General features: G+C 36.1%; 1 protein-coding gene across 1 annotated transcript in view; it reads right to left on the bottom strand.

Annotated features, from left to right (window-relative positions):
• LOC104619873 (DENN domain-containing protein 1A-like) overlaps positions 1–24398 on the bottom strand; it is a 59643-nt gene extending 35245 nt beyond the window's left edge. Inside the window, exons 1-5 of the mRNA XM_010285907.1 lie at positions 24327–24398; positions 21482–21582; positions 15749–15794; positions 14139–14240; positions 6104–6229 (exon numbers count right to left, since the gene is read on the bottom strand). Of these exons, the coding sequence (XP_010284209.1) occupies positions 6104–6229; positions 14139–14240; positions 15749–15794; positions 21482–21582; positions 24327–24398 (447 nt within the window). The remainder of the gene's footprint in view (positions 1–6103; positions 6230–14138; positions 14241–15748; positions 15795–21481; positions 21583–24326) is intronic.
• Positions 24399–25533: the final 1135 nt, after the last annotated feature.

Genomic DNA, 25533 nt, shown 5'->3' on the forward strand with positions numbered 1-25533 from the left:
AAGCTACATTCACATTTTAAGCAAGCTATTTATACAGACCTCAATGGAACATGAAAGCAGTTAGATAAAACAGCATGATCATTTTAAAAGGAAAAATAATCTAGATTAGAAGGCATGTTTGTGCTTTCCAAATCCAGCGCTACGTAACTTGAACAAGAAGTACAAACGTTTTAATTATTTCAGAAAACATTTATATCTCTCTAGCATGAGATGACTCACATCAACAATTTGTACTATTGCTTTATTATAATTAATAAATCTCACATGGTAGCTCTCGCTTATTACATGAAGAGTATAAGGGAGGTAGGTATGGGCATAGCTTCTTCGGTTTTGTATAATTCATTTGAAAAAAAAGTTAAACACCACTTTTGTTTTGATATTAAAATTCCTCTGTTTAAAATCAAGGAAGTACAGCGCTGCTGTCGTGACTCTCAGAGATAAAGGCCAGGGGATAACTGAATATGACCTATGATCCTACTCAAGAAGGTGCCATTTAAAATTACAAACAAATTTCTGCAAAATTTGAAAATTTCTTGCAACCTACCCAAACAAAGACTCAGATATGCTGATATTTCTTATAGTCACAGTTAAAACGTACAACTCCTATTAATATAATATCTATATTCAATAAAGGACTACTACGGTCCTTAAGACAAATTAAACAATATGGTTTCCAACACATAAAATAAAATCCTTATGGAAGTCACAATGAATAGTCATAACAAATATTACACAGGGTAGTTCTGAATTTAAACACAAACCATGTTCCGGCATTTCATTACTCCTTCTCTGTTTCTGTACTCTGCTGTACTTTCTATGCCTAACTCTTGGGAGAAAGGGAAACAAGTCAATGTGCATTTCAAGAGATACCTCTCTCAAAAGGTTTCATTTTGAAACTCAATTATAAGCCATCATTACTTATGCATTCTCAAGTAATTCAGGTGCATTCTGAATCCTAAAATATCAATTTTTTTCCTAATACAACATTTAAGTGTATTATTTTGCTTTATTGTATATTGAATACAATACCTGCAGCTGTTGGACAGCTGATGTCACTACCTAAAATAGCATCAATACCAGCCCGAAGCGCCCCAGTTAGCATTCAATTAAAGTGAGGTCTGACAGGTTGTGCTATCTTCAAGCTGGAAGTTATCTCCGCACCCCCGGCGTGCTGCTGAGACCATGAACTCCTACCGCAGAGCATTCCAGTGCAAACCATTAGCCTTTGCTCTTCATTTCTTAATTTCTGATGAGTGATGTTACAACCATCGGAACTTAAAAACAAAGTTATCCTGTGCTATTTCCTTTGTTGTAACATCAAGAGTTTAGAGGACTTCTTCCCAAAAAGAGGTGACTTTTTTTTAATTTCATCTTTTGTTAGCTAATTCTTGAAGAAAAGCCAGTGTTTCAAAGATAGATAATAAGCTATTGTTGCTTATATTCCATAACCTTTTAATAGATGTGCCATAAAGTATGAGGATTTATTTGAAATACATTTGAAATGTATTTGTCTTGCCATGATGAATTACCTTTTTTAATTTAAAAAAAAAAAAATCACACCTATATGTCTTCCTGATGCTTGCTGCCTAAGAGCAAACAGCTTTTCTGCTTTGCTTGTTTTCCTGATAATGTTCAAATTAATCCCTATTATGGTGAATACTTTTATACTCATTGTTTTTCGGCTCCTTCCTCATTCTCTTACTACCTTTCCCACTCTAGACACACACCGTCAGTGGGAATATTGCCTGTTTAAGAATTCTTTACATCATACAGTGTATTATTAACTGACCATACTGCATATGATTAGTGGAAAAAATTTACTAATCTTTGCTTTCATCTGCAAGGTTTGCACAAGTAGATGTGTACGGCTCACTTCCCCCAGCCACCACAGAGCTGCTAAAATGTTTGACTGGCGTGGCTCTTGTCCGAGATAAGGAAGGATGCCTAAAAATGACCCACGAAGAACACGTAATGTAAAATAGCTAGAAAAAACACAACGTTGCACATACGTTGATTGACAGAATGACACAAGCTGCAATGTCTAATCAATGTATCTAATTCCCACCTATGCATGCAATTCTGAAACCTGGAACATGCAATCTTATTCCATAATAAACTCCCAAATGCTTGACTACCTACAGACAACAGGAGCGACAAAAGCTTCAAGGCTAAGTTGTAACCACTCACAGTAAACACGCTTTGGATTTGTACAAGAAGCCCTTCCGTCACAACACTCCGATCACTGCAATGCCTCGGCAGGGCTAGACTCTTGTGATCAAAACTGCGATCGCCGACGTCGCAGATCGCGCAACGGCTCATACTGCAGCGGCTAGCTGGGCGAGTGCAGCCACGCACTGGCCGCCTGCCCTCCGACATGCCAGGGCTCTTCACAGCAAACCAGCCTGAATGGCCTCATTGCCACCGCTGTAGGCTTGCGCTGCTGGAGACCCCCCACACCTCAAAGTCCATACATGTTACCCTATCAAAATGGACTGCAGTCCTCTACATGAACGCGACCATATACAAAAACATTCTAACTCGCTATTCCACTGATGACAGTTTTGTTCTGGACTATTTTTTGGTCATTTATCACATGACACTGAAGTAAATAAAGATGAAAAATCTGTTTTATTTTCTTTTTCTCTTCCTTACCAAAATTTTGGAAATGTGATAAGATAGTAGAAGAGGTTGTATAAAGAATTTTTCCAATCATCCCCATCTACCATGCATTAACTGAATTCCCTCTGGATTAAACTAAAGCAGAAAATGAGCTCCAGCTAGTCATGGGTATTCAGTATTCAATACCAGACTAAAATAAGAACCACAATAAAGCTAGAAAATGCACACTGTGTGGATGTCAGGTCCTTAGCACCAACTGTACTGTTTTGCTCCGCAGATCCACTCCTATTATGCAATATTTGCTAATGTAAAGTGTAGCATATTACAAAAATAATTTTGGCAGTAATATCAATTTGACTGATTTCTTTAATTCAGTACCCTGATTAGATAAAAAACCCCAACTATTTCCAGTTTTCTTGGAAACTTTTACTGGATTAAGATTTTTATTATCAGTTATTATAGAAAAAAATAGGATCACCTTTATCTATTACATGTCATATTTCCTGTCTCTATTAGAGTAGTTAAATTTTCCATATGGTCTTTTGGAGTCCCATGAACTCCTTCCAAGACCCCTGAAGCTTCCCATTTTCCCTTTTTCCAATCATTTTTTTTCAATAATTGCTAGACGTTTGTTGAAGACATATTGCTATACCAAGGAGAATCTGTCCTATCCTGAAAACAAACAGTTGCACAGAATGGGTGTTCAGTGTGATGAACAGCGTTTGGAGTGAAGAGAAGTGTTGGATGAGGACAGACACCATCAAAGCTGTTCTTTACTCAAAGTGAATATTAATGACAGTTGTTTCATGTTTCAACTTAAAATCATACAGAACACACTGTTGCAAGAAAAATAGCTCACTTAAACACACTTTTCAGTTTACAAGCAATCGATAACTATCCAAACACATTGTTTTATTTTTCATCAGGATCATCATGTGATCCTAAAAAATGGTACCCCAAAACCTATCAGTTCTTGAGTCTGAAAGCGTGACAAGCTGATTTATAGCAAAAATATTTCAAATATATATAGAAAATACTCTCATTTAAGTATACCCCCTACAAATTTCCTACATGAATACTACTTGAGCTCCTGAAAGAATGTAAACAAAGTTCATAGCTGTGGTTTAGATTTCCTTATTAGGTCTAGCACCATAGACTCCAAACCAAAGCATAGTATTTTATTTACAATAACAACTCACAAGTTTTGAGACTCCTAACAAACGGTCCTAATACAGTCAAATGTGATTTGATTTTTTGAACTTCACAATTCACTGTGCATTTAACTTAGTTCATAAGGCTCATCTAACATGACCTGTAAAATCATGGCACAACTCATCTTTAGTTTCTACTAATCCAGAGCAAATCCAACTTCTAATAAATTTTTCTATCACAACAGAATTTTTTTTAAATACTAAAATTAGTTAAAACAATGTGAACACAGCTCAAAATAACAGTTACTTTTTTTTTTTTTTTTAATATGCTTTGTCTTTGGACAAGTTGATGCCAATCCAAAATATGCTGGTATTTGCCAGCAGAACTCTGCCTGTTAAGATACTCTGAAATAAAATATCTTTAAAACAAAACAAAACAAAAAAACCATCAGGCCACAATGGTTTCATAAATATCTTCTCTTATATGCAATCGGTGGAGCCAAAAAAATAAAAAAAACCCTAAGCAGCCAACACAAAATGCCAACGAAAATAATGCAGAAAGAAAGACTGCAAAGGTCACTTGGACAAACGTTTGCCAGTTATAATGATGCATGATGCACTACTTCCAATACAGTGCAGATGTAGATATCTCAGATATGCCAACAGATAAACTGAAATAAAATGGAAATCAGTTAAAAGGTGAGCTCACTTCAACAGAGACGCGAACCAGAATGTTAAAGAACTTGCACATTCCATTCAACAAACTTACCAAAACAAAGGAGCCTGTTTCTGGGCAGAACAGAGGTAAGGACATCAACCAGGCTGACATCACTCTGTTTGCATATATCGAACGTAGATTAAGACACTTTTTGCCTTAACAGCTCTTACTGCGAGCTGCCATGAGTTGACCGACACAGACCAGCGTCCTCGTCTTTAGACTAAGGGGCAAAATGGATAACCCCTCCTGAAGCAATGTCAAGTAACACCACTATGGAATAAACGACAACTATCTGTTTTGTTGGAGTTATTTGTTTTAATGAAACTAGTACTGTGTTGAACTTTAGCAATTTTGAAAACAGGTACAGTCGTTCCAATATAGCATGCGAACTGGCTTTCCATATCATAAGAAAAGTATAATGACTGAGGGACACAAATACTTGAACTAAACACTTAAATACTACTACATTTCTGCATGCGTTACTTTTCATCTCAATAACAATTGTAGTCAGTGGCACAGACAGCAAGAGCGTAAAACGCGCACAGCAAAAAAGACTACCTGTAAGAGAACCACTTGAGTAGAAGGAAGACCCTGCCGTACTGTATTTTAATGTTTCCTCCAGGAAAAGGCCTCATGTGGAACTAATAACTATCCTATCCATTTCCAACAAGGAATGCCACAGAGTTCCCTACCCAACAACAGAATACACCACCCTCCTCACCCCCAAACAAACATCCACCCACGCACCCACACACAACCCCCAGTTTTACAAACTTGATGCCTCAAGCAAGGATGATTTTCTCCTACCAAATCTCAATATTTATCAGAATCCATCAAGAACACCAAACATCATATCCTCAAAATCTGATTCAGCCAATGTCATCTCAATGCATTTTATCAAACGGAACTACTATCAGTAGCTTGCAAATATCATAAGAAATGAATCTGGACTGAGAGATGAAATGAATCTCCAAGTTTTTTCTGATAAATGATTTCATCTCTAATAGGCTCAATATGTGCCACCTTCATAAATCAGAAAGGATCAAAGTCCATAACACATTCATCTACTGAGTACCAGCAAAACATCAGAAATACAAAGTCTGAAGTTCTGACGGGATGAAATGGGTTTTCATTTCTCCTAACGTCTCAGTGAAATCAAGATAAGTGTGAAACAGCGAAGATGTGTGTTTGACTCCTATCTGGCCTCTGCTAGGAAATATACAGCTACTGGCCTCAAACACAGCAAAGCCTCTGGACCAGTACAGCCAAAAATGACGGATTCTGAAAGGCACAGCCTCTTCAGTTCTTCACCACATTAAACCAGGTGTCTAAGTAGCTTCATTAATACCATCTGATTGTATACTAAATAAATTATAACAGTGATACAAGTAAGAAAATAGCTGACTTTGGATGAGTACTTATTTTTCTCTACAACTCACCATCAGGAGGTGGTAGTGTCTTCTAAATTGCCAACGTATCCTTAGCATAAAGTAAGATTTAAAATATTTTCTTTAAAATGTTTCAGACTGGGATAAAACATTTCATATTTTCCTTTCAAAGAATGAGGCTGTGCTCTTATAAATTAAGGAAAAAAGAGGTAAAGAAGATGCCTTACTGGTTTGTATCTTAGCGCATCTCTGTAGGATCCAAACAGTGCTGCCTGTGCCCGAAGAAAGGCCTTGGCTACTCCATCACCCGTGGCTGTAGACTGCTTTTTCAGTTTATTTTTCAAGGCCGAGACCTGCACGACAGAGTGGAACAGTTAAATTAACACCTCAGAAATTGGTACAGCGAGGTATGAACCCAATCAGCAGGCAAACCGTGGTGTCTACAGGTCAGCCAAAAATTCATCCTCCTCCTTGATAGCTTATCTTTTTAACTGCAAAGAGCACCTGCTGGTCTGTTAATTGAAATGAAAGCAGGGGATGATGGTAGAGTGCTAATGCAAATTGGTTTATGCTCTCTTTTTTTCACAAGGCCTCTTGACATACATAAGCTTAATTATTTTACAGTAAACTGCATGTGAGCCACTTTTCTGCATTTTTTTTTCTCGATCATAACATGTACCTACTTGTTTAGAATGAAGACAGTTGGATATTTTTTATTTATACTATGAAGGCTTATTTTTAAAGACTCTTAATGATCACTTAATATTCTGGTTTAGGGAATTTTTTTTTTTTTAAGTCAAATTACTATCTTACATCATTTCTCATGCACCATGGGAGTAGCTGCTACCACTGTCAAATAGTTGAGAAAAGTTTGTGTAAATTTAGTGAAACGTTGTCTTTAGAATTGCCCTAGGAGATAAAACATGTGAAAGGGAAAAAAAAAAGAGGATAATACTTACAAGGCACTTGTAGTTAATAAAAAAAAACACCCACAAACAAACCACCATTCTTATTTTAATGCTTGACTTTTTTTTTTTTTTGAAGGAGGTCTTTTCTTACTTGGCAAATGGCAATCACTGATTATACAGAATTGGAAAAAAAATTGGAAATATCAATTCAGATGACCCTTGGAGATACTTTGGAGAAAAATCATATAATTATGGAATTATTACAGTATTCTTTAAAGATATGTAGAATTACACTCAGTTATAGTCTATAGTCTCCTAATTACCAATATGAGGGATATCTGGAGAAGTCAGTCAACTCCAATTACGTTGAATACATGTTTCTACATCCCTTTGTATTGCAATATACCCAATAAAGCAGTATTTAAGTCACAGAAAACTATACAAAGTAACATTTAGAGTTACTCTTTAAACAGAACATTATAAATACAAACTATCACCGAAACAGCTTTCATTCTTACAGAAATATAAGCAAGAATGAGTATCTTTTTGTTTCTTTATGCAAGCAGTCCTGACTGCTCTTGTAGATGATGATTGTAATTGAAGTGTCAACCTAATTAACAACTAAACTTTGAATAATGCTAATGAGAGCTGAACATGGCATCAGAGAAAAGACCAGCTCTACAGGTGATAAACCTTCACAGTAGTGACATTTTCCAGTGTAAAGTCACAGTTACTGTGATCTGATCAAAGACAGAGACCCCCATTGGGTCCAATTATAACTATAGTTTTGGAAAAAAAAAATTATTGAGTTATGATGTTCATAATCTATGCAGAAAGGCCTTTACAGTATAGGTCTTTTCCCCATAGCTGTGATCTTTTCAATTTATATCCAAGCTCCATAGATCTAGATAAAAGTTTAGAGCCTGATTCGTTTAGCCCATAGAAAGCATACAACAAGGCTCATTTATGGGTTTTTTTTTCAAAACACAAAAAAAAGTACAAGTCTGAGTACAAGAAAGAGTTAAGCAGTTCAAGGTTGAAAAAATAAATGCATGTTTTGGTTTGTTTTTTGGTTTTGGTTTTTGTTCTGTACCGTATGATTATTTTAAAGTTATTAAAAATAAGGTTTATTTAATTCTGGGGGAAATAAATGTATATATCCTTTATACAAGGGAAATGTGCCCATCATCATTAGCTCAGTTTCACTAAAACAAAAGCAGTAACATGAAGCCGAGAAAAGAACTGTCAACCTTAAAATGTTTTCTCTGTCGTTACAGACAAAGCATCTTGTAAACAGAAGGGAGGGAAAAGGTAGAAAATCCTCTACATTCTTTTAAATCTACATTCTTCTAAATTATATCTTGTGAGTTTGGGGAAATAATGGCAGACGGTAAGACAGGGTCAGAGAAGAAAGGGGTAAAGATGATGTAGAGCAAAGGAATTATAGGACAAAGTGGGAGATGTGAAGGAAAATCGTATTTTCTGACTTTCTCAGTTCTGGCAGACCCTATGTACCCCAACAGGGATCGATAAACAGGATGCTTTAGGCAAAAACGTGTTAGAAAGGACAATCAAAAGCAATAAATCTCCCACTTCAGTGCAGTATTGGTACGTTATTAGTTCAATAATATTAGGAACATGCCAACGGGCTGGCAGTTTGCAGGCGGGTTCTCCAGCACGGAAGTGTTAAGTCAGATGCACGGTTTGGGTGCTGCCACCCTGCAGGGAGCTTTAGCCTCCCGAAGGCTATGCTGGAGTTCGAAGAAAGTTCCTCCCGCTAAAAGGCAGGAAGAGCTCTATTAGATTATTCTGCAGAAGTACAAGCAGCACCGTGCTCTTAAGAAAAAGCCTGCAGAGATCATGTGGGCCACAATCCTGATTTCCCAATGGTCACAGCCAGTCTTGGCCAAAGCACTCCTGAAGCACCCTTGAGACTTGCCCAGGTTTCCTCCAGGCTGCGGTCAGCCAACATGCATGCAGAGGGACAGTGGGGGCTGTCCTTTCTCAGGGCTTATCCCACCACCAAGTGATGGCAAACCCAAGCTGCACGTTTGGGTAGGTTGCCAGCAAATTCTCCCAGTTTCACAGTTTAATCAAAGGTATCATGAAAAAGTAGTTATAACAGTCAAAACAGTAGGCACAGATAAGAGACTGGGTGCTTTGAACTACTTAGAAGGAGTCGGTGCACAGCAGGATCGTGATTGCTTAAATCCATGAACCTAAAACCAAGGAAGTGTGAGACCCCTTTGGGTGACATCATTAATAGCTCTTAAAACGTCAAAGAAAATACACAGTTCTGGCACCAAGCCAAAAAAATACCAAGCAGCATCTTTACCAAAACTGTTTCCTCATATATGCTTTAATTCATCCATCTATCTATGATTAAGAATGCCAAACTTTTTTACTCCACTTCTTTGCATGTCTTGGGCAGAAATAGCTTTTTAATAAAGTTGAAAAATAAAGAACTGCAAACAAACCAACCACAGGGGTTAAAATGCTGTTACAATTTATTTCTGGAAGACACTAGTGATCCATTTCAGAAATGGTATTATTAATTTACACTAGAAGCAAACTGGTTTTATCTTCTCCTAGCAACGGCTTCTCATAGGAAGGTGACTTCATTGAATGGACTGCTAAACACTACCAGTGAAGAGCAATCAGAGCTTCAGCAAGGTTTAAATCAATAGAATAGTTTTTCAGAGATTTAGAAAGTCGGGAGATTGGTAGGCAATTTTTCTTTCATATGTAAGTAAGTATATCTAAAATGTAGAAACTTATTGCCTTGGCCATTAAAAAAAAAAAGCACTATTTTTTTAAATAGACACCCTATGTCCTTTCTAAGATTCCTAAAATATAGCTACTTGATCAGAAACAAAGTGTGACTAATACCTCTTCAATATTCATGAGTAGAAGAATAGAATTGCACATAAAGTTTAAAAAGAAATCAATAAAATGATGTAACTATGCACACATATAAATTTAAGCACATATAGAAGTATTCAAAATGTTTGTCGACTGAGAAATGCAGAACCATGTACTGGGGTTCCCAACAACTACCAGATCTCTGGGAAAAAAAAAAGATATCCAGGCATTTCTCTGGTATCAGTGACAGTTGTTATGCTTTAAACTGTTTTTTGGTGTTCCCCATCAGATCACATCACCATAAAAGTAAGAGAGAAAGTGAAAATCTTTTTCTGATGGCAGAGAAGAGAAATAAAACAAACACCTTACAACAAAATGGAATCTGATATGACTTAAATCAATATTGTTCATGAAAGGGCTTCTACATATTTGATATTATCTACACACACCGGATTTAGGCATCTCAGCGCTCCAGCATTTAATCACCAATACTCGTTTAGATGAAAACAACTACTTAAATGCAAATGTTTCCAAAATTAACTGTACTTTTCAATTTCATGTTCTAGCTTCTAAAACTATATCAAGGTTAAACAGAATCTCAATTGTAAGAATTTATTTAAAATAAATAGTTGCCTCATAACACTGCAAGCACTGCTGACTGCTCTGAGTTTCTAAAATATGTTAGTAATATTTTTTGGCTATTCTCTGATGGGAAAAAGTAATAATTTACGATATTTCTATTTTACAAAAAATCTTTTTAGTTGCACTGTTACACGTTGACCATAACTTCTTTATAATACTATTAATAATTGTATTTTCAGAAATAATTTGCACTCCCAGTAATTGTTTTACAGAGTAACTGTTTAATTTTCTACATGAATTACAGCCTACTTCTCAAATACTACTTTGAGAACATTAATGTTCATACGCCCAATTTACGGTGTTAAAAACCTGTGACTTCAGGAATCTCAAAACAAAAACTCTAAAAAGCCATTTAGATTCTGTATTGCATCACAGTGTGTAGGCACCACACGGTACAAAGGCTATGCATCTTTCAACAGCTCTGTAGATTTTATGGTTAACAATATTTAATGACCACAGAAGATGCTAAAAACCTATAAAGCCTATTGTTTTCTGAAGGTCGTATTTATAAAAGTTCTGCTTAGTCTATGGAGAAATCAGTACGATTTTGTTGCTAAACATGATGCCCTCAATTCTCCAAGCTTTTTTTGAAAGTGTTCAAATTTGAGCAAAGGAGTAGTCTTTTTGTCAGAATTAACTGCAAGCAGGTATTGCAGGATCAGGCCCAAAGTTTATTAACTTGTGTCTATGGTCTCCCCTAATTTATGTACAACACAAATGTTCTTTGTCTAGTGTCTTACATTATTAAAGTGGTGATCTAAGTATTATTGTATTAGGAAATCTACTCCCACAGAAGTAGCTACTTTTTTTTTAATTTATTCTAAATAGACAAATTCACAGTGAAATGATGAAATTTAAAAACAAGTGTTCTTGTCAGAAGAAAGGAAAAGGAGGGTTTTTTCCCCCCTCTTAGAAAACAAAGGATTCCCAAAGTCTTGCACTGATTTATTTTTCCAATTTTAAATACCTTAGGAGTAGCGGAACTGCTACTGGCATGGTAGTATTTCTAACAGTCAATAAATCTAAAATATTATGTGTGAATATTGGAATGAAGCCATTAAGAAGATTACAGCATGCAACACAGCAGAGGGTCCACATGAAAAAAGGACTGGTAATTCAGGACAACTGTGACCACTGACCTTTGCACAGTCAAGACCACTGGTCAGTCTGACAGAATAATAGAGTTCACATGCATAGAAAGTCATCTAGCCTGTAACTATAATTTAAATGCTTAAGTGAATGATTCAAAAATGCCTTTAAATCTCAGTTAATTTATTATACCGTTTATTAGGCAACGCCATATAATGTTTTTTCGATCTTAAATTTATCACGAAAAAAATCACAATCAAGAGTATTTTAATAGACATGCTACTTACACATGGGTAAACTATTAAATACCTATGCTGTGAGGACATCATCAGACTTATTGATCAAGAAAATAATTACTCCATTTCCTTCGGACACAAGAAACAGTTTTAGAAAACTCTTTGAAAACACTGCATGTCTTTTTTTAGGCAGTTAACCAACCTGGAATCAATTTTTGAAAGGGGTATTAAGACTAGAGCTTCTTTTATATTTTCAGTTCTTCATTCTATTTTAACACCCTTCAGAGGTACTCATATTTTTTTCATCAGAAGTTTTACTACTTTTGCACGTATCCATAGGAGATTTATTTATATAGGTTAAAATGCTTCACATATGTAAGTATCTTTGACATGTGCTTTAATGTGTTAAGTCTAACTTATCATTTTGACTCCACACTCCCTTCTTTCTAACTGAGATGCTAGCAGTTGCACTGCCCCTCGTGAATGCAAAAGACAAACAAGCATTTTATCATTTTCTGAGCCAAACACAGACATTGTCTGTGGCTTTTGTTTCCAGGTTTGCCAACTATAATTGTATATGTTTTCCATTCAATTCTTTAATTAAGGTGCTTTACAGATTGAAGTAGAGGAAGAGATGGGAATATTCAAATTAAAAGCTTCATTATAAAATCCTTAAAGTCTGCAAATATATTTTGCATAAATAGTTGTTCTGGTTTTTTCTATATTAGATATGGAATGAAAAATTTTAATTCTACCGTATAGTCTGTACACTTGGATAACCTTCGTTAACATTAATAATAATAACATGCATATATCCTGAGGGAGAAAATACTTCTAAAAGTATGAAGATCTGTATCACTATTTTCTTCATACTAGTCTACTGATTTAGAGATCATTTTGATATGCATCTGTAAAATACATGAGAAGTCCCTCTCATTGAAAAAAAAACATTCTTACTGTTTGAAGGACGTCCAGCTATAACTCCAGTATCTTATGGAAGATGATGCCTAATTCTCAATTCTACATCTAGCTATTCTTTGACAAGAGGCATGTACCTCCATGACATTATAACCTCAACCTTATTCGCTGAATGCATTGTCAGTTAAGATTACTGACACACCAGAAAACGACTCATTTTTTACTTAACTTGTTATACTCTTGAACAATAGAGTAGAGTCAGAATTATTGTGTATAGATGTATGTATGCATGTGTGTATACTTTTTCATACACTAACATAAAATCACAAAATATCAGAATAATTTTTATACAGTACTTTACATTTCTGAACTATAGTTGATACTGAGTCAAAAGAAAGGCTGACCAGACAATCTATAAAAAGTCTAGATTTTAACATCAAAATCAGAGAACTGACGTTAATATAATCATGAGGAGTTTGATTTCTATTGTACCAAATATATACAGATTACCAACAAAACCAAAAGACACAGCATGTCACTGCAGCGCCTTACTTTAAGACGGTTTGTTTTCATGATTTACAATTTCAGAAAATGTAACTCTTTGATTTCACATTTTGATATAAAATTCTTTGTGCTGACAACCATTTGCGATAGCTTGAGCATCTATAACTAAATAATCAAAACAGCGGTTTCACAATTATATTCTTTTAGAGCTCTATTGGGAAAAACAAGGTAAGTGAATTTTGTGACTATTTAAAATGATATACAGAATATGTTCCCCTACAGGCAATAAGAAAAAGAAAAGGGGCGGGGGGGGGGGACACCCTCTGCAAGATCAAAGTCCAGAAAGAACTGGCACTTAATTTATCATCCTTTGCAGACAAAAGACAGTTTTCGTCATTTCAAAAGGATCAGATGTCTTTTATGACAAACTGGGTTTGCAGTTTAATTTACAAATAGAATTCTAAGTAAGCAGTCTTTGCTCTGCCAAAGCAAATGACAAACAGTATAGGTTTTCATTCACGCAGCCCTCAGCAGGATAGAAGAGATTAAAATAAAACTGAAATAATTTAGAGAAAACAAATAAATGTTTCAGAAAGTTGAGGAAGATCAAAGCCTGAATTTTCTGACCCCAACTGTACAAGCATTTCTTATTATATTGACCAGTGCCATCAGATCATTAATTAAAAGGAAAGCGCTGGCAGGTGGCAGGGAAGCAGAAGCCGATAATTGGCCCCCTTCTTCTTTTTGCCTTCAAAAACTCTCTCGTTCTTTTGCAAGACATGCCACTAGGCAGACAGAAATGCCTACTTTGTAATATAATGATTAAGAGGAGATGAAGAGGCTCTTGCGTTTAAAGCAGCTATGCCTAATGAATGCAGCTAGCTTTATAATTATGATTCTACTTTTACAATAAGGAATATGATGTTCCATTCAACATCTCCTCAACTGTCAAAAAGGTAAAAATCTCAAACAGAGGGGTCTATGCTTGGTGCTTTTCACCCCCTTATTCCTTTTATAGCACTTAGCAAAACCAGGCAAAAATAACTACTAGTAATTCAAGCATCTATGTAAGAAAAAAAGAATGAATTATCTGTAAGACTCACCACTTCACCAGGTAGGTTGTTCAGGTCATTAAAAGGGGTTTCTAGAGTGTTTGTGTCAACATTTAGCAAAACCACATCCTCCAGCGATCTATTTTTTACTCTCTGATAAGAGGAAAAAAAAATAGCAGAAAAACATTTTACTATGGCATCCTCCTGAAGTACTTTTTTTATTATAATGTGCTAGATTAGAAACGATGACTTTACAAAGGACGATAATGGCAAAGATAACATTTGGAGCTTTAGGTCTAGGATTTGTGAATTAGATGCAGGATTCAGAGTAGCTTTTAAAAACACTTCCTCTTCATCAAACAGTAAGGTTACATTAATAATCTGTGAAATACAAGCATATTCAAGAAATGAATTCTTGAAAACCAAGATTTACACAAAACACAGATAAATATATTGGAACTACACATAACATAACAGTGTTTCACTCTCTCATATTTGTGAAAGATATGATGTTAATCATATAGTCAGATGAAAACCAAGAGAAAACTAATTACTTGCAGATTTATGCAAGTCCTAGGCATGTGATGTCTATTAGTATTACAGAAGAATGGATGAAACAATCTTTCATCGATATACTTGACTAGCAGCTAAGAATTAAACAATTTGTTCCTTTCAGGAAAAAATGATAGAACTCTTTTCTATATGGTCCTACACTAATATATAGTAGTGCAGTCCAGGAAATAATTCCAGAAGGAATTGAGAGCAAGCCTTTCTCTTCCATTATTTTCTGATGGAATAAGGAAAAAGATCCTAGTCAAGATATGATGATCAATGTATGCAGCTCATAAGAGTTTGATTTGAGAGAACAGAACGCTGTGCCGAAAGTTAAGAAGGGTACATGATAGAAGGCTCTTTTTTGGAAACACAAAAGTGCTAGTGGCTCAGGCTGGGGAAGAACCCATCTCATCAGCTTAGCAAACGTGAACCGATCCTTAGAAACTGCTTTAGCAGAAGTGTAAATCAAATAAAGTTCCCAAATCAATTATCTACTTTGCATGATAATCAGACTACACAGGTAGGCTTACTGGTGTCATCACATGGTTATGGAAATAGGCAAAGCATGACACAGCTGTTACTTACCACTTTGGTGAACACTATTGTCTTGTATGTTTAAATCTGAAAAGGCTATCTCTTGGTTTTTGGCAAAAAATACTGATTTCTAAATTAATAGTTATGAATGTGCCAGGATGAATGTCAGACTCAGATTTTCAGAGGGACAGGAACGTAAATTATCTGGGAAATCAGAATGATGCTCAATTCTGACTGATGGCAACTCCAAAATAAATTTTAACTGCTCTTATTATTGTGAAAATTTGTTGCTGAACCACTAAAAAAGGCAGGAAGAAAGCTATCATTAAGCTATTTAAATCGACACAGAAACAAATCATGATACAGCGCTTACAACATCTCCATAAAACACTTCAAAAGTAAGATTTCAAAGAGAGACATTTTTTTAATTTGTAAAGTATCTGAAGCTTACATTTTGTAATTCTGTATGCTAAAAACCAGGGATTCTTTCTGAAGCATTGCCCTTAAAATTATTGTTTATGGCACACACACCTCATTGCTTACAAGTACGCAGAAGCGTATAGTAAACTTACCTCTATTAAGCTTAAGTGGACGCCAATTAGATAAGGCATGGGTGCACTGAAGAAAAAAAAAGTGGAAAAGACCAAATTACTGTTTTAAGTACCAACTACCACAACATTCGTGGCGCAAAAAATATGTAAAATCTTGGCACATACAGTCCCTAGTTAACATTCACTGTTTAAGCCTGTATGAAATGTACACGGTTGCTACTGAAATTTTTACTAGACAAGGGAATTTTTTCATTTTTTACTCTGCAGTAAAGATGACCACGAAATAAAGGGCCCTGTTCCTAACTTGGGAAGTACGAGCGAGGAGGTGTGTAAGGCTTGCTAACGGGCTCTCCGTACCGAGTTTCAATAACCCGCCATACGGTACGGCAGAGCCAGCCTAGCAGATGTCCCAGAAGTGGTCTCTCTCTAGAGCTGCAAGGGTTTTAAAACCCCATTCTGGAGAATACGGCACCAGTTAGCATCAGCCCACCGCAACGCAAACATCATTAACGCCACTTTTGGTTCTGAATGTGGTGGGTGTAGGGAAGCTGTGTAATATGCTATTTAACTCAAGGAAGTAAAACTTCTCATTTCCAATTTGAGTAAGACAAGAAACTATATTCTCTAAATAAAGCAAATATCCACACAAAGCCTCCGGAGTGAGACCTCCTGCAGTACACAAGCAAAAAACTGGATTAGTCAGGCTAATTTATCATGGTTTCCTCTGATCTTCTGTTTCCTCCTCTAGTGAATCTATTCTGGCAACATCTGACAAAGAATATACTCAGCATCGAGCGCTGAAGGGAAAACACATCATCACACTTTTGGGTACTGCAAGATTACTAAAAATATTCATTCCAGAGTAGCGAGCAGTAGATAGGCTGGTTTAAGCAACTCAGTGGGAAACAAAATACTAATGGAGCAGAGAGAAAAACTAAATACAAATAATCTCTGAAAAATAAATGGAAGGTAGGATGACTTATATGAAGTTACGCAGAGAGCTGACATACAATAATTTCTCCCACGCATTAATTCGACCCCGGATCCCAGCCGCTGGCACCGACTGATTGGCAATTGACTTCCCGAGGCCTGGGGAGAGGCTCCACAGCATCCGTGCACATGGCCACGTCAATTTGGTCCCAGCTTGGGGAGCAAAAGTAGCAATTCTCACCTGCCTGCAACTGCAGCCAGTTTTAGAAAAATCTGTACAGCCTATGGATTAGCCAATTGCTCTCATTAACAACGTCCCACAGGAGAGGATCGATGCAAAAAACAACCCCAACAAAAAAAAACCAAAAAAAACCCCCAAAAAAAAACCCCAATCAAACAAACAAAAAACAATGAACCCAAAAGAAAACACAAACAAAAAAACCCCACAAAAACTCAGACTGAGGCCAAAACAAGCTTTCGTCAAGTTTATACTATCAAAATAAAGGTTTGCTGAGACTGCCAACTGTCACGGCTTAAGGCTTCTAAGCAATGGGGCTTCCAAAAGGGGAAATGGAGACCCTGTGTCCCTACACATATTTTCTTAGCCCAATACTGAGAAATACGAGCACCTCCTGATGACACCACCCAGGCTAAGGCCTTATGCCTTTGGGGCGTAAACACAAGTTACACGGAATCACAACCGGGTGTCCCTCCAGACCAGACATGCACTTACATTCGGTGAGGAATCAGCTTTAAAAGACTATATAATTTTAAGAACGCTTTATACTATATAACATATTTAACCAAGCCAAGGAGAACGACTATGACTGACACGTTACTGAGGATTCTTCTGCTGATTACGCAGCAAAACAGATCCTCGGGTTCACCGCATCAGGGTTACCTTAGCGCTACAAATGACGTGAGCTGGAGAAACTACGGCGAAAACAAGCGCTGCGTCATGTATGCGGTTTGTGCACACCTGTTTTCTTGTATAGCGACGCTGGTCTAGCAGCTTCACCGGGCCTGAACTGACTTAAAACAGCTGCTGATTTGCTCCATTAATAAATCTGTCATTAAAAAGGGTGGTACATAGCTCTTTCCTATAGAACAAAGCAACAGCTACATCATTTCAATTTTGAGAAGTTATCAGACTAAAGCTAATTAGACAAACACATCTTGAAAATGCATGAAATAAAAACTGTAGGTATGGAAAGTCAACTTGATCATTTTCATCAAAGAACGAATTTTATTGCTGGTGGATTCTGAAGCCTTAGCAGCAGAGGTGTGTCATATGTACATGAAATCGCTTACTATGATGCTGCTGGGAGCCGCTATATAGTTTTTCTCTTGCTTATGCATGTTATTACCAAAAATGTTATTAATCTGTAGCATCATTGCCTAAAATAATTACTGTATTATGCAAAACATGCAAGTTAATTGGAAAATAATTGTCCCGTTCTCACGAAAACAGGGGTGCATATATCCCAATCCAGAAGAGATCAAATCTCATAAAAAGACACGTTGCAATTGTAACTTGAATTTTCTAATTGCATTATACTCTTAGCAGAGCATCAGCAGAACAGATGCTTTATCGTCCACAGACAAAACTGTCATACATTCTTTTATCACTGACTTAGTTTGCCAAGAAATTACACAGAAATTTGATTAAATTAGCCTTCTCCTTTACAAAAATTAATTTTATTCAAGTGTAATTACTGTATCAATGCTCAAACTTAATTTTTGTAAAAGCGTTCTTGAAAGCCTTTTTTTGAAAACCTACTGGGCTGAGCGCAACAGTATCTTTTTGCTTATTTAAATATAGAAAAAAGTCTTGAAAAAGATTTAGAAAATTAAATTTTGTAGTAACTCTGCTCGGTTTTCTTCCTGTAGAGCTAAAACAAAAATTACTTTCACTGCCTAATATTTTGCTCTTTTACAAAAAGAAATCTATTACCCTTTCTTTTTTGGATGGTTGTTCCAATTCTCACATTGGAGTCTCATAATGGAATTGGAGGCCAAGCAAAGCTACAGGGGGGACGGGACGGACAACATCCCCAAGTAAATAAATACACAGTATCTCCGCCCACTGGACCTTGCAAGGACTCGGAACCCTGACAACATCAGAGCCCACACTGGTGCGCAATACAGGTGGGCTGGACTACTTTAAGAACATTCTTTACGTTATGTCTACAAACAGTCTGTATATCAGGCTGCCTGATAGAACCTAAGAAGCTTTTTGATTAAAAAGGCAAGTGGAAGAATTTATATAATTTTTAAATATAGATCTGTTTTACTCAAAGATAATTTTTTATTTTTTCATGCCCGTGAAATGTACCAGCCGAGCAGTTTACGTACTTTATCAAACTAACCCCCACAGAATTATATCATTTATCTTTATGAAATGTTCAAAATATATAGTCCAACTCATTGAAACAAATTGTGGATTTCTCTCAAAAAATGTTGGATGACTAACATGCAACAAGAAGTTGCAGGATCAGGGCCTATATTTAAACTAATAGATTTAAATGTATTTTATCTTTGTTTACAAATGCCCTTACTCCCTTGGAACGAACAAAATTATCAAACTCATAATCCCCTACTTCATTTATTTGAATACCATTTCAGATCATCACTAAGAAAATGAGAGTTCATGGGAGACATCCCAACAAAGTCCATTGAAGCAACGACAATGTAGTTTCTAGGTATGAAAATGCACATTAAGCTAAAAGAAAGGCAGGCACTTTTAGAAAAATAATTTTGATCTACCAAAATAAAAATATAAAAAAGAATAGAAAATTATTTCATTATTTTTAAATTGACATGACCCTCTTGGACTTCAGACTAGGTCTGGCCTAGCATAAACCTTGACCTTATGAATTCATCATGGTTTTCTAACTTGATATATTATATACCTATAAGGAAAATATTTATTCACTGTTAATATGCCAAAACATGAGGAAAGCTAAGTATTTTATGTGTTTTTATTACACTATTCCAATCTGTCTCACAAAAGAACCATTCAAACAAGACATAAGCAGACAGAGAAACGTAAATGAATGAAAATCTGAATTAAAAGGTCTGAATTATAGTTACTGTGGTAATTCATCAATTGTGCATTTCCCTTCATGAACTTTGTTTCCATTTAAAATGTCTAAAAAAGGGAATTTTTTTTCCCCACTCTACTGTAGTACTGTGAAAAAGAAAAAGGGATATAAGTGAGTATTACAAGTTTAAGAAACTCCATGCTTCTTTTTAATGAGTAAAAAAAAAATTCTCAGGTCACACCATAATGACCTAGAATCGAAACTATTATCATCATCACAAGAAGCTGTGTACAGCATCTAACATTATTATTTCTGGAAACATTATCTGTGCTTGGGGAGGGAATAAAAAATCTTCTAGTATTCAGGATGCACTCTGTAGGGTACAGCTTGAATAAAGGTGTTGAATTACCTTCTTTATGGATGATACTGAAGGAATTACAAAGCTTCTGGCAGTAAGCTCAAATAATACAAAAACTAAACAAATACATCCAAGCTCTACCCCCATCTTGGTGCATTTTATCAAAGCTAGGAGGAAAAACAATTAGGACAGAGTTTCTTCAAAAGAAAACTATCATTAAAGATGAAAGGCTTAGCTATAGTTGAAAGTAAAGGGGGGACTGGGAGAAGAATATTTTATTTCTTTTTAAAAACAATAAATAATATACATATGAAGTATATAGGAACTATCACAGAAAAAGATACACCATGAGCAAATACTGTAAATCTGAGGAAAAACTATCAAAGAGACTTAAGGAAATATAATGAGAATTTCTTTGAAAACAAGAAGTGCAATAACTGGGTGGAGTTCAATGGAACATCAGCATTTATAGGTTAAAAAAAAAAAAAAAAGTCCAGCAAACATACAAGCATAATTTATTTCTGTGGAGAAAAACATTAGTAACAGAAACACAGATGTATGTTGGTAGGCATCTGACTTGGACTCAGTTTTTATATGTAGTAACAGTCTGGATCTCCAAAAAGGCTTTAAATCGTACATTTTCCCACCACAGATCCATGGGGTCTAGTTAAAGCGAAAGTCTCCAGGGATGGCTACTCCTGTTTTGATGGAAACTCTCATCTGGTATCTCTGGCACTACTACGAATAAAAGAAAGTAGATCTCTTAGCCTGACATCTTAAAACACAGGCATGTGGAAACATCACTCCTTGAAGGATCAGAAGTGACTCAAAAAGGCATTCTTTCTTGTTCCACTTAAAAATTTGCCAAAAACACGTTCTGTCATGTGAACAGAAACACGTCAGGAGAAGCAGAATTCTTATAATGAAAACTTTGGAAGTACCAAAAGGAGATTTTAAGCTCTCTCAGGGAGGTGTTGTATAGGATCCTGAACCTGGCTGAGTCGAAAATAAAAATATTAAATCATTGTATAGGTCTAAGGGAAACATTGATGCCTACTAACATTTGATTCCAAAAGAACTGGTTAGTTTTTTCCTGAATGGTTCTATCAGTATCATTTATCTGAAGCTAAAATAAATGCCAAATAAAAGCAAACTGTAACACAGCTGCACTTCACTTGCTGAATGCATTCCCTAACAATGAAACAGGAACAGTCATTATAAACGTAATTCTAAATGCTGCATTGGCAGTAATCAGCACTGTCATTCAAGTTACCAATTCAAACACCGCGTAACGGCATGCTGAAACATCCCTATTCAAGTCATCATTTAAGCATCGGCTTAAGTGCTTACTTTCATCAGTTGCTTAGAATTACAAGACAGGTAAGAATCTTAGAAACGGGCAGAGCAGGTTAGCTGTCTTACCAGCAGTAGTCCAGCAGATGTGGAGGAAGCACTGGGATGTATATGTGTTGCCAGTACATTGGATATAACAATGCAGCTGACGCATGAACACAAGCAGTTAACTAAAAATAGAAACACAGACACAGAATTGGCAACACAAAATATGAATAAAAAGAAAACACAAAATCTTAAATTGACTTTTAGACATGTAAGAATCTTCATCTCCCCAAACCACCTATCACAGCATTTTTTAATTACTTGTAATTGCTTAAACGCATCTATGAAGAACTCTGATACCCGTGTACAACGTTTTCAAGAAGACAGACTAACAAGCCAATTAAGAGTTAGCCCTGCTCAGCTTTTTCCTTGAAAAAAAGAAAATAAACATGCAGTACGTGATGTTTCTCAAACACGGTACTGCCACCAACACCCAGAACTCGAGGGCACCCCAGCCGCACGCCGCTCCACTGGGCGGGAGACACTCAGGGAGCGCTCTGGTCCACATCGCTGCTCTCTGCAACAACTGGAACTGAGCTGAAGAGCATTAAACTCAGGAGCAGGAGTAATTTCTGTTTGTGTCACTACCTTGATTACCAAACTACCTTTAAAAAAATCTGGAGTGAATATTCCCTGTGACAGCGAAGCAACTTTATTACTCTTTTCCAAAACTCTCTGCCCAAAGCAGGGACTGGCAAGGCTGGCACCAGCATCACCACAAAACGAAGGACTCCTTGACCAAGGAAGGAGATGTTACAATCTGCTTACTGTGCAAAACCTGGTTTTCTAAAACAAAACCCCACCCACCACCAAAAAAAACTACGGAATTTATTAGAAATGTGGTCTAGTTCAGTCCTTGAGTGAACAAAACAATCTGCAATACCTAAAGAATTCAAATTTGATCTATCAAATACCACTTCACTATCAGGGAGTCACTCAAGTTTGTTTTTTTTTTATTATGCAGCCACAGAGTTACAACAGAATGAGAAAATACCAAGACCGCATTCAAAATGAGGTAGTCTATATCCAGCAAATAAACTACAAACCTCATAAAATAAAGAAAAAAGAATTACAAAAAGGGAATGTCCCACGTAAAAGACCCCAAGCTTATGGGAAAAGATAAGACTGTCCTAATGTTTTATATCACAACAAAATTACTATCTGAGGTTAACTGGATAATAGCGTTGTTTATTAGACACGTATTTTTACAGCAACAAAACGAAGAGCTAAAAATAAAATGTAAATCCTGTCCGTACAGCAAGTGCTAAAACATTATGGATTTTACAGGGGGAAAAAAAAAAACTCTTTGTAGAACAGATCAGCAGTTAAAGCCCTCATACCCTGGCTGTCTTGGACATTTAAACTTACAAATAAAAATTATACTGCAATTTTGTACATGTATTTTTACACTAAAAATAAAAAAAAATAATAATTAGAAAACCATCGCAGCAGAAATCATGGACAATTACAATGTGTGCAGCACAGTTTGCTCAGCACTCAGATTAATATAACACGATTAAATATGGAAAAGAAGAGGGTCTGAAAGCTCCTGAGGGATATCATTAGGGCAAATTGCCAAAGAATGAAACATGAGCCAGTCAGGAGAGTCTGGAAGCTGCAGGAGTACCAAGGGACTTGAATGTTCGACAGTTGGAGCTTCAGTAATGTGTGAACTGCAGGGTAAGGTATCAGGAGACTCTGTTCACTGACACACAGAATGTCACTATTGACCAGCGAACTGCCCGAGCCTGACAGCTACACTACAGAAAGCCAAGTATATCATAATTCCGTATTTAAACTCTTCGTTTCAGATTAACATCTCGTTTCTTAGCTTTACATCAAACCTCTGCAATTACTCTCATTTTAGACTTATAATAATGGCTGTTGTAATAATCACTGTGTTGTTAGTAAGAATTAATTTGGTGGAAGAAAAATTAATATCTTATCCCTTTTCTACACAGTAGGATTTATGAGCTTTATTTCCGTATTATTTCTCTTTTTAGTTTAACTAACACCACTGAATCAAGCTGTGTATCATGCTTTTTGCTCTTTTGCCCAAAACGGATATGGAATTACTAATTAGTATGTCCCCATACCATTGTGCATAGTATATAAATTTCAAACCACAATTACCTATATAAAAATTAGCATTTCATATATTTCAATCACAGACTGAAATAAAGCTGAGCATACAGTTACACAGGATATCCCCCAATGTATACAGCCTCCTCCTCCTAACAGGCAATCTTAAATTATGAATTAAGATGAGTATATATTTGCATGAAGAAATTTTCCTATCTTATGCATATGTCTGTGTTATATTTTGATTCTCACTTTAACAGAGACAGTGGATAATTTCTTAAAAATATTTGAAGTTTTATTAACACTCTCTTTTTACAATCTATATCTTGGTGTGGCACTCAGACTGGCATCTATTTAACACTTGTAAGTAAAAAGGTCTCCTAAATTTCAGCATTTCTAGCAGGAAAGCTAAAGATTTGATTACTTAGACATCAAGGTTTTGCTGTACTGTTCCTTGCTTTTCTATTTAATGACATCTTAATGTAACATCTTATTTAAACATTTCCATCTATGCTGCTGCAGTAGGTTTCCAAACATGTTAGTACGGCATGAGTATGTTTTATAGTTTCCTGTTGTATACAGCCTGAAACACAAGCAGCTATGGGATTCTGCTGCTCTTCAAACTGTGACATCTGCATACTGTGCCAACTCTGCCTTCAAGCAAATACGGTAATTATGGATTTCATATTAAAAATTGCATACTGTCTGGCAAATTCTCTCTTTGCCTTTTTTGCTGTTTCAACAGCGAGTGCATTTCTCAACTGCATGAGCTATTTAAATAACTTACCTCTTTAACTGACATCTTCACTCTATTTGGAATAGAACGGGGACTACTGCAAATCTTGGAATAACGTTGCATGTCTTAAGTAACCAGAGGGTTCAAGAGATCTGAAAAGCATTCAGGGACCAGGTAGAGCCCAACTGCTTACATCAGAACACAGAGGACTATAAAGGCGACACTGGATTTGGAAGGGTGTCTGCATCTGCACTTGGGAGCGGAGCGGGGCAGAGCCCCGGCAGGCACCCTGCCAACGCTGAAGGAGGAGATGGTGGGGCAGAGAGCACAGCACAAGCTCCCAGGTGTGGAAATGAGCATCTGTTGCTTGACCAAGTGGTGAGATCTTTTGCAGAAAACAATTCTTCATGCTATTTAGGGACAAAGGCATTCATGTGGAGCCTGTCTGCTCATTGCTATCTATTCCAAAAGTAATTATCAAGATCCACCTTTTTAAAAAAATCTGTAAGAAATGTCATAGATCAGAAAAACCTCCTTTTCAAGACAAATAGTCCTTATCCTAAATCATCTTGAAGTCATCTTCAAGGCTATGTACAACCTTACCTATTTTGCCAACAACAACTGGAGACTACATCAACTGTGAAGTGTGATCCCCTTTACAGATAAGCTTGTATATGCAAGGTGAAAGCACCTGTCTAATAAAATTTGCTATAAATTTATGTATACACACAATTGTATCATTGCTCAACTCTGCAGTTTGCTAAAAAGTCTTAAATTATAGCAGAACAGTACTGCAGAATATACTCACTGCAAATCTGACAGTTTATTACATACTTTGAGGCAACAAATAATGTTGAGACATCTTCCTATTGTCCACTGCCCTGAAAAAGACCTACCAGAGTTGTGTTTCTATCCATAATAAAATGGGCAGACAGTTTTTAAGTAAAGTTTTTGTCTGTTGAAACCCATTTGTCAATATTGAACAAGAACTTTTAATATTTCTGCTCCCAACAGTTTTTATTTTTAGACTGTTTTTCTCATTTCAAATAATGTCTTCTAGTTAAGTTTTATTTCAAGAATAAATATAATTATGGTTTTAAAATTGGTTTAAATAATGTAGTTTTAAATTACTTAAACAATATGAGTCAATTGACTTGAACTAGTTAAAAAACAACAACTAACGAAAAATTCCAACTGTCAACCCTCTAATAATAGACAAATTTAATTTAAAATCCCTAGCATTTGCCTCGGACATGAC

Source organism: Phaethon lepturus, unplaced genomic scaffold, assembly GCF_000687285.1.
Source record: "Phaethon lepturus isolate BGI_N335 unplaced genomic scaffold, ASM68728v1 scaffold16204, whole genome shotgun sequence".
In the NCBI taxonomy this organism is placed as follows: Eukaryota; Metazoa; Chordata; class Aves; order Phaethontiformes; family Phaethontidae; genus Phaethon; species Phaethon lepturus.